This window comes from Opisthorchis viverrini (genome assembly GCF_000715545.1).
Source record: "Opisthorchis viverrini unplaced genomic scaffold opera_v5_625, whole genome shotgun sequence".
NCBI classification, from domain to species: Eukaryota; Metazoa; Platyhelminthes; class Trematoda; order Opisthorchiida; family Opisthorchiidae; genus Opisthorchis; species Opisthorchis viverrini.
This window is the reverse complement of record NW_008752293.1, coordinates 56,902-67,837: the sequence shown is the minus strand read 5'-3', so window position 1 is coordinate 67,837 and position 10,936 is coordinate 56,902. Positions and strand designations below refer to the sequence as shown.

General features: G+C 42.0%; 2 protein-coding genes across 2 annotated transcripts in view; one reads left to right on the top strand and one right to left on the bottom strand.

Moving 5' to 3' along the window:
* T265_15592 (hypothetical protein) overlaps nt 1–10,936 on the top strand; it is a gene marked incomplete at both ends in the record, with an annotated part of 100,930 nt that overhangs the window by 39,892 nt on the left and 50,102 nt on the right. The window contains one exon of the mRNA XM_009178693.1: nt 7,291–7,420. Within this exon, the coding sequence (XP_009176957.1) occupies nt 7,291–7,420 (130 nt within the window). The remainder of the gene's footprint in view (nt 1–7,290; nt 7,421–10,936) is intronic.
* Nucleotides 9,802–10,936, bottom strand: part of T265_15591 (hypothetical protein) — a gene marked incomplete at both ends in the record, with an annotated part of 6,689 nt that continues 5,554 nt past the window's right edge. Inside the window, one exon of the mRNA XM_009178694.1 lies at nt 9,802–10,016. Coding sequence (XP_009176958.1) covers nt 9,804–10,016 — 213 coding nt within the window. The remainder of the gene's footprint in view (nt 10,017–10,936) is intronic.

Below are 10,936 nucleotides of genomic sequence, written 5' to 3'. Positions count from 1 at the left end.
CAGTTTGAATGCGCGCACTTCCTGGATTGTGCTCAACTAACCAATCAGAATTGAGGCTTGTGTATGACTTGTATGCAGTTTAGGACAAAAATTATTTTTCGAATAATCGAGCAATGAGCTGCCTGAAAACGTTTAATCTGGCACGGTATAACGACTCTACCTAGGCGATCGGGTTGTGACGGGGCTGCATCCTTTTGGAACAAAAACAATACCTTGAACCACACGTAATATGGTGTTCCCAGAAAACATCGGCGGGTTTATTTCGGTGATCGATTAGAGCGTTTATGGGGAATCACAGGTTGAGCCAAAACGACACCATGTATGGATCAGATTTTGGGACAAACTTGTCCGACATCTGCACATATATGCGGACCTGTTGTTTTACGGAGTTTATTCCATGAGGTGACGTAGGCCGATGGGTCTCTAACCTTCATATGCGTAGTCTGAGTAACCTGAGTAGTGTTCCATCAAAACCTACAATGCGGTGTACTTACTACTGTACCGGTGGAAACATGAGGTACTCTCTGCGGAGCGCATTCATTTTGATTGCTTGATGCTAAAATTTACGTCAAAGCAAAGTGGGTATGGTAGCAAGTGGCCCCATTACCTCGTTCACAATGAATTGTGATCCTTACTGGTGACATATTCTTACTCACCTGGGACCAAAGGGGAGGCAGTAATATTCGAACTATTTAGCTGTATAAGGCACCGCCGGATAAGTACTGGGTTTGTTTGTACAGGTTAAGATACCTATCCCAAATGATCTACGGATGTCTGATTGGCGAGGTGAGATTTTCGCGCAATTTCGTACGCCAATTCAGACAAGGGAATGTCGTTAATTTGGTGAATGTAGTAAGTTTTTTCTGTTGAATGCAAAAAATGGATGGAAAAATGGGACCTAATTTATGTGTCTGAAGATGCTTTTTCGAACATTTTGTTAGACACAGCAACATTTTGGCACAATTTCACATGTCACCATATGTTAGACACTGAAAATTTGCGCATACCTACGTAGTAGTCGACAAACTGAGGTTGAGATCGAATTACGAAACTTTTGTGTAGTGAGCAGGCCTCCAGGCACGGGGCTATCCCGGTCACTTATTACATAATGTGGGTAAAATAGGATGCCACATTTCTAAATGTGCTACACTTTTTAAATCTGTGATGGCAAGTGCATCGTTGGGTAGCACTTGCTTGTTCCGAAAGTACTTGCCGTCGGCCTCAACATTCTCAGAATACGAAGACGATTGTAAATTAGTTTTGGGGGGCTCTGTTCGGAAACAGTCATACTGTGAGACTGTGTGAAGTGGTAGAACTCAAGAAAAGTGAACGTCTTGAGGTTGTCGAGACACTCACTGAAACAGAAGATAAATCATTTGTGAATGGAAGTAATTTTAATGAAGACACGGAAACTGCATGTACCGCAAGCGTGCACAAGTGAACTGTGGAAATAATTCTTCATAATTCAAGACCAACGTTTTGTCAAGCACGATATAATCTTGTTTGCCAAGGATTTATGCTATCGAGTGAACTAATTTTGGAAAGTGTAACTCTGGCAGCACTAATTGATGTTGTATTCCTCCTCAACACTTTAGTCATTTCTAATCCACCGAACAACGTAGTCTTTGCGGATGGAGTTTTTCTAAACACCAGTGCAAAATGAACTCCTTTAGTGCTTTCTGCCAAGGTGAGTTGTATCCAGGGCTCCTAGGGAAAGCGCCGCTCAGGTTTCCTGAACTTGTCATTCACTTATGTAACTGACAGTTTTCTGAATAAAATGACGCCATTTTTACGCCAGTCAAAAAACCCATGTGAATTTGCTGCCACACGGTGCTGGTGTTGTTTGGCTCACTTGCTTCAATGCAAGTTGATGCAGCGTATATTAAAGCACGTCGTTCTAGACCAGCTCATTGCGGATAACTTGGTAAGGCTGGTGCGATACGTATCTTTCTCAGACCGTTCTGGCGTGACAAACATTCCCGTATTCGTGAACAACATAACACGTGCGCCAACTTTTATGAATTATGAAAAGCATTCGACAATTCCCGCCCTCTTCACCGATCCAGTCTTGTATGCTTACAGTCTTATATGCTTACAGAGCACTTTTACCATTGATGGCGATTTTTCTTTCAATTAAACTTCCCATTAAATCAGTTAAATCAGCCTGCCTCTCTTCTACACTACATCATATTGAATTTAACGAATTGGGGTCATCCGTTTTTACGATTTACATCTATCACTGCAATGACGTCCTACCCTTATTACGCAGCGTGCTCATACGTCGTTTTGTGGGGAGTCGGCTAACGTCTTAGTCGTATGTAGTGAGGACTGACAAGTTGTTACGTATCTGGACACATGAATGAATATAAAAATGGTTCACTTTTGACATTTTCGGAAGCAAAGCACACAACTCTTCTAGACAACGGTTTTTTTATCTTCCGGATATTTGAGATGTGGAATGACCTGTGTCCATGCTGCAGAGATAATCCAAATTGAGTCATTTTAGATGGTATTCAATATGTCTGCACTGGTAGGCGTTGCGTTGTACGCTACAAAATTATAGAGGGTGCAGCACCTTGTTTAGGCTTTCTTTTCTTCAACTGAATTAAAGCCGGTGTACCATACGAACCGTCCCAAAACTGCTGAGCAAGTCTGAGACGCGTGCGTGAATATGTGGAATACCGGGATCTCAGTGTGTTGCCTAATCATAACCTTCTAACACCTCTTATTTCTACTGATAAAGTAATTATTTTTTCATGTTCACCATTAGTGTGCATGAACTCTCTACAACCCAAATATTTTGCCTAATGGCATAAAAGGTACTCTAATATGGGAATCTTATCGGTAGTAAGATGGTCGATCTTTCGCTGTTGCCTTCTTGTACTTTCAAACGCGACGTTGGCTGGAACGTCCTCAAATTCAAACTTAGGTTCAAACTTAGGTGCAAATAATGCTCACTTTGGAATTAGAAGTGTTTAGCCTCTTCCCACTATCTTAGCACTGTATTATTTATTATTATAAATGCCACCACCACTCAGAACTGATAATCTGTCCACTGATGTCATCCAATAATGCGCGATGTCATTGTCTTTTTTAACCTCTTTTCTGCGAGACATTGGCCGCGGCGGCTCTGGAATACGAGTAAATAAATGAGTATAGGAAGACTTTGGGAGAATGTGAAATAAAACATGCGCGAACAAACTTAGCACGCTCGCTCATCATAACACAGCCTGAATAAAGGAGTATAGGAAGACGTTGGGAGAATGTGAAATGAAATATGCGCAAACAAACTTAGCGCGCTCGCTCATCATAACACAGCCTGAATACGAATCGTGAAAATAAAGCGAATATTTGGGTTCTGGTTCTGCCATGCAGAATATTTTGAAGCGGTATACCTTTGTAACGGTGGACCTAAATGATGAGGCATGCGAGTACTGTGTTGTTTTCTCGTAACTCCGCCTCGCATTTAATGCAGTGTGTGTGGGGGGGTAATACGGAACTTGTTGGACTGCTTCGCAGGGTTCGCTTGCAGTTAAATGACAGTGCGGGTTTTGTGCCTTTATTCTGTTCCAATTGTATAACTACATATTTCGTCAATTGGATAAATGTTTTTGTTTGAATTGGAAAAACTACAAGGAAGCGTTCTTTTATCTTTTTACACACCACGAACGTGGTCACGTGGTTTGCTGATCTTGCCCGCGCTTACAGCAGCCGTTATCGAGCTTCATACACTAAATCTGGTGTCAAAACATTTCAAACTATCATCGGAATTACTATTCGATTTAGGTTTGATTTAGGTTGCCAGGCCTATTACATAATCACGGTTTTGCCTTCCGGCAGGATGAGGTATGTTGTACGTCCCCAACTTTAAGAATCGCCGCCTTCCTATTTCGACGACCAACTAAACGTAGCTGAACAACTTACCGTAGGGTAAAACAAAATGAGAGATCTCGCTCGTAAGCCGCGGTGGACATTTCTTTAAAAAGTCATCTTTGTTTACTTCCACCTCCAGTAAACCTATTATCATCACTAGGAAAGCGATGAAGAAAATAGTATTGCTTGAACAACCGACTCGAATTTGGCAAAACAATTGCCTTCCCGTCCGCCGGATCACCGCTGGCAGGCACCCTTATTAGTTAGAAGTACAACTGAAAAGTTGTAAATATTTGCTACTGGTCACCCGGTGGCACTGACTATGGCGGACAAAGTGACTGTGAAAGTGCTGTGAAAGCCGTTCTGTTTGTTTTCATCAATGTGAATGAACGTTGGAAACCTGACACGGTTCTTTCGTTTTGATGTATTTTTTAGCAACACCACAAATCCTGGGGGAATTGAGAATCTGAACGCTCTAGGTTAAAGCACATAACCATTACATAGACAATGGAGGTGGTTGGTTGTAGTACTGTTACACGTCAATTAGTGCACCCAGTGAGGTATCCAGTGGCACGGTAAAGTAATAAGGCGAAAGGCGGCCAAATTAGCCTGGTTTTCGTGCACATTTTTAAAAGCTGGTTTAAAGTTCACTTAGATTGCCTTAAATATATTGTACTGGACAGGTTTTGGAGCAATAATACAAATGTGGGTTGTGAATATTGCTCTTTAAGTTCAATCGTTGTAGTTATACGATTTGAGAACTTCATAGATTCTCTTCTTATAAATGTTAACGCTTTATCATGTCTTTTGGACATGTTATGAATAAGTTGGCGGCTCCTGCGTACATTGGCAAAGCTTTGCGGAACTTCATGGGAAAGGAACCCAGGAGCTCTTGTCTTACTGCGGTCTTTCTAAGAGTTTCAGATACTCAGGTTTCGCCTTATTTTACTCTTTACATTTGTCTGCACCAAATAGCGTTAATCGTCTAAGCTGTGTAAATGAAGGTCTCACGTTCATTGTACTGTGAAACTCTCCATTTTCCTTCGGTTTAACTAGGAATTAGAGAGTCTGTGCTGCGATAACCTACAGGCATCACTGCACCTTCATGAATCAGAAAACTTTGCAACGAAGAGTTGCATTGGTACGTAGTGAATATTTCTCCTCTCCCATCTGACATTCTTAATCGTGAAGCTGGAATGAGCAAATGAATTCAGTCCTAAACTGTTGGTGACCGATGCACTTTCGCAACTGCATGTCGAATGGCCAGTACCCGTGCTTCAAAATAATTGTCTCACGCCAGTTCTGATAATTTTCCAACAATCAATGATTGCTCAGTTTCGCATGTGAGTTTGTTTGGATGGCGAAGTGTACCCAGTGACATAACTGAAGTTTCGTGAACAGAGAAAGCCGGTTACTCATTTGCAGACCAACAATCAAATTAACTACTGAGTTCTCAGACTGCTTGAACACGTGCAAATTGCGTTCACTAAGGAACAACAGCCCTACTGAAAATAAGAACGTCTGAAATTCTCAACTTGGTCAGTCATATCGCACGAAAAATGATTTGACTTAATGTGTGAAAAAGGAAAAGGATAGACACATCCACGTGCAGAGCACTTGATTACATAACCACGACCGTTTACCTAACGAGCGTGAACCCCGAAGTGTACAGCTAAGCAGGTTCAACCGAGGGTTAGAGTACTTGGGAGTACATCAGGGAGCGTAAATGAGGGGCCTGCAGTGTGTCTCTACAAATCTATGTCAGGACAATGCGAGATGTGAAAACACGGGCTATTCTGGCGAAGTGGGGCCGTAACGTCAACATAATGCATTAACAGTCGTCACTTTCAAGCTGAAACACTTCGCATCCTACCATGATATTTGCCGCAGGCCATTATTTGTGACAGCAAATGGCTGAGGCATGCCAAAATTTGCTGAAATGAATAAAGCTACTTGCGTTACACAGATCTCTAACTTGGAGTATTTTTTGGACAAAGCGTAGCGAACGTTTCGGACAAGAGTGTCAACAGGTCTCATCATGGAGTCCGTAAAAGTGCGCCACAAACAACAAAATCCTCCGCGCCCTCGAAATGGATACCGTTACGTCCCGAAGACGTTTCCCCAGAAATATCCTAAATATCACATAAGCGGAACACTATCCAGTCATGATCCCTTCAAATGAAACCATTCTGATCTTGTGATGTTACAAAGCCGTTTGAGAATCGATGAGCCCCAGTATGCTAAAAATAGAACTGAATTAACCTCACACCATCCACTTAGTCTTACTTATGGGCCTCAGATGGTTGCGCGTATTTGCTTGTTCATTATGAAACCAACACAATATACACGATAGTTGATAGGAGCGTCTAGACGCTCTCCGCTTAGTAAAGTGTCCGATTTATGATGCACCCTGTGACCACGTGGATCATTTGTGAGGTCAGTCTCTGGTGATACAGCTAAATGTGGAATCAACTGAAATGGTTAGTCCTCCCATCTAGTGTTTGAGAAGGCAACAAGCCAGTACAAATGTGTGAACACAAAAATTCAATTTAATGTGAGAAACGCGGAACAATCTGGCCATCAATATGAACAAATTTCTGAATACCCGTTTTTCCCACGTGAATACAAAATGGCCTTTGAGAAAGCAGAGGTTTATTGTAGGAGAAACAAGTACAAGCAATGTTCGGAATCACTTTGTCAGAAGCTGAAGGACGTTCCTGATTCCCGGTTACCTTGAAAAGCAAATGGAACTTACGATAAAATGAACACGTTTGTTGCTACCAGAAATTTCCTTCCATTCCTTAGGACACTTGATAAACGCCTGAAGAACTTAACAGTAAATTCAGGGGTTTATGCCAAAAACGTGGTTATCTTGGTTATCTCAAATAAACGTTTAGCTCAACGCCCACTTATTCAATAAGCTTGTGATAGTTTTTTTCCTTTGTACAGCGATTGTTACGGCAATGTATTCAGTTTTGAATTTTCACAAAACGAACATGTCGACAATGTTCTGATTTCGGATGATTAATTTTCAACCTCGACGGTGGGAATTTCGTTTCCACTGTCGGAAAATAAATTAAGTGTACAGCTCAAAATAAACATCAAGACCGTCAAAACCAGATCGTAACGATACTCGATTTTCCTCTGGACGCAAACGCGTAAAGACACCGGAAAAAATAAAATACGTAACATGTGTCACGTGACGTACTCCATTGGACATTCGCTATAACAGGAAGAAATCAAATCTGTTCTTCATCTTCGCCACAGTAGGTATTTGCAAATTATTTATCAAACGAACTGTAAGTTATTTTTGCTTCTGTTAGACACTCGTACTTTCCACTCCCTCTCCCTCTCGAAATAGGTCTGATTAGTACAATATATATTGCGATGGCTTTTTCCGGATTTCATTCGTTTCAGCTTCAACTGCCATCTGAAACAATCCACGAGAAATCGGGACCTCCTGACGAACTGACGAGTGCCACATACAACAGTCGGAATGAGTCTCCAGCATCTGAGTGTGTACAAGTGGAGCCTGACAAAGCAGTGGGTAAGTCCTTCGGTTTTCTCGCTGATATCTGTTGACTTGGCACGGTGGATGACATTATCTTTATTTCATTTAAAAGTGTGCAAAATTCCGTATTTTGGTGATCTTACACCCAAGTGGATGGTGTTTGGTTTGCTTCTACATAGTTTATTTCTAGGCTGATTGGGCTGCGAGAAAGACATGGTAGTTAAGGGTAATCCGTTACAAGCTACAAGATTCATACGCCATTCAACACAAATTCTTGGAAAACGGCTTGCCGAGCACACTAAAAGGCAGTAACTCTCGAATGCCGACGGCTTAACAAGCCTAATTACCAAGCTTCCCCTCAGCACGGATGGCCGCTTAAAAGGGATTATGTGTGGTTTCTTGTGGCATGTCAACACAAAGCCGCCCTTTAGAGCATTTGTTGAAAACCTTCGAAATGACAAACACCAGGTAACACAGAAATAACCATCACTCTTCCCAAAATGTCTGCCCCAGTTATCGAGTCACGGCTTCCTTCACATGCACTACTAGTCCAAAAGCCCTCCTTCCTTACGGGCTCTTCTGATGACCAGGGGATTGGCAGCATGGAATTTTTTGAACACTGAGCCAAGACAAAAGAATGCTCAATTATGATCAGGTGACTCTTTTGATCCCAATGCTAACCGAATTTCCATCGAATCACATGCACGTCCAAAAGCCCTCCTTCCTTACGGGATCTTCTGATGACCAGGGGATTGGCAGCATGGAATTTTTTTGAACACTGAGCCAAGACAAAAGAATGCTCAATTATGATCAGGTGACGCTTTTGATCCCAATGCTAACCGAATTTCCATCGAATGTGCCCAGTTTATAGCGGCAGCTGTGTTGAAATTTTGAGTGTACAACATTGTCCTTTTCGGTTCTAGGTCAGAGTTAACCAAGCTGGAAACTATCGTCCGTTTGTACTCACCCGAATACGAGCTGCTGATTGCAACAACGCAAGCGGCACTTTGAAAGTTTCTTGTGATGGGTGGTCGGGTGCTAGTCTGGAACGCAGTGTTACACGATTTCATCGTTTGACGGGAGTTTTTGTACATACTCCTCTGGTTCCCTAACGTGCGCGCAGGTCAACCCAGGAAAAACAGATATAAGCAGCTGGGCAAAAGTTGGAACCCGAAAGAAGTGTTCTATCATTTCACGGACCCAGATCTGATCATATGAATTATTTTTTGTACGGAATATTTAGGTTGTTCAATGATCCAGGACCTTCTGTATATCGGGCGTCGTGTCGCTTCCGGTTGCAATGAAAGTCTTTTTGAGTTTCACGCAGCAATGTCTCGTCTGGGACACTTTAAACGGTGCTGTACAGTGTGTTGTTGTCTAGCTCAGAGCAAGGAGGAAAGGCGTTTTTGTAGGAGCTGTAGGTCATTTTAGATTATCGTCAATCAGGCTTAACACAGAAGCTTGCGAATCAGACTTCTAGATTAGCCTTTTTCAACCTATTCTCCATTTTTTTCTAATGGTAGGTTTGTTGTATTCTCAATTATAGGGTGCATTTATTTCTTTATCCTACACATCTTAAAGCTGTCGAATTTATTGATGGACGATTTTGAGTCTCAACGGGATGTCATCAAATCATATCCTAGTGCCTAACTCAAAACGGGAACACGCGGAACGGATAAACGGAAGTTTTTTTAACATACAGTGACATTTATTTTTGCTGGACCACAAGCACGCATAGGATGAGTTCATCCATGCGCAGGATTCGACGGCGTTAGGGTTCAATGTGCACATGCAAAAGAAACGGGAATTTTTGTCTAAAGTTAAACAAAACTTACGGTTCCGCGACGGCGCTTTTTCGAAAAAATCATTGAAATGATGAACTTTATGGACAAGGTCCTTACCTGGACACGAATACAAAAAGCTCCCATATACATGATCATTGTGTGAAGTGCACTGAGGCCATCGGAGGTCAAGGATGGTCGCGACTAATCCAAAGGATTGTGGGCTAAATCGTGGTTTTGTTCAGACGATAAAACAAACGTCCTCTGAGGGGCAAGCAATGACTTTTCAATTGCGATATGTTTCGGCTTGATCGGGTCATAACTCCCTAATGTTATGCATGTCGTAAGCCAGCGGACGATAGAACTAGAGTGACCATGTTTTTGGATACAGAGGTAACCTGGAAAGTTGCATCAGAGTTTGCGATATTTTGCAATCACTCTCATATACTAGATTCACCAAAGAAATAATCAAATTTCTTCTGATGACAGGACTGAGAATCAAGCTCGGCGTGCGTAGAAATAAAATCCTCCTTGAAAATTCACACGATGCAGACTCGAGGGACCCTATCCATTGATTATGAAATTCCAGAGATTCACAGTAATATGTACATTAAATATGTGCGGATTTGAATGCATCAGGTGGGCCATGTCGTAGAATTTCCAGCAACCTCACGAGTAGTGAATAACGAATATGCGTGTATCGCGATATCTCGAATGTCGTAGCGATCGAAACATGAGGTGGCCTGGTGCAGCACATTCAGCTGCCCGGAAACATCACAAACGAGAGATTCAGCTGGGTTCCAGGTGAGTCTCTCGCAAAACCACACTTGTTTCCAAATGAGTGTATTTCGCTAAGTTCTTTCACATTTGTTTTGATATGACAAAAATACCGGGGGTACTCACATTTTATGGAATGTTACTGTAGTGCGTTAAATACAAACACATGAACACTTGTCTTGAAGTGCATACTTCGCTTCCTATACTTGGTATTTTAGCATATAATTTTAGCCGGTTTTGCGCGGAAGAAAGGCATAGGATGAAACACAAACAACTCGCTTTTAGCGTCAAAAATTGCAACAACTATTACCGCTAAATCTGACAGTTTCTACTTTTTCACTGTGTTTAGATTTAGAAGACGGCTAGTTATTGCTCAAGGAGGCTGAAAATGTCCATTTAAAATGCTTCATTAGCTAGCAAGAATAGTTTATCACTCTGAACCAATCCAACTGCAGCTATTGCCGGCTCGTTCGCCTTGTAGTACTCAGAGTGCATCGTTGTTAAAAAGGGCTTATTGAGAACAGTTAACGTCCCAGCTGTTACGTTCAAGCGTTTATTCCTGTCATAGACTTCACGACGGCCTGGCTAGAGATCATCTACTATCACAAAGCTTGACATGTGTGTCGTTTAACTAACAAATCAAAAATTGTGAGGACACAGTCCTTACCTTGCTGGAAGCTTGCCTAGGGAATAGGGGGTCTGGATACAAAGTAAGGCGAACAAATTCCTGTGTGGTTGCCACCCTCCCGATTCGCATCAGGCGTCCTCTAAAATGTGTTCTGTGTCCATTTCCTCACAGAGTAGCAAAACTGTGCAATTATATGCATATTGTTTTCATCAGTTCGCATCACCTTTGTGTTTGCTATATTTTCGCCATTAAGTATCGCCCGGCCTCTACACGCACGTTTGAACAAACTGTGTTTTGCCTGCCTCACATCCGGCAATGAATTCTTCAGCTTTGTACCGTCTGACCACCCGTTTAATTTGTCGGACT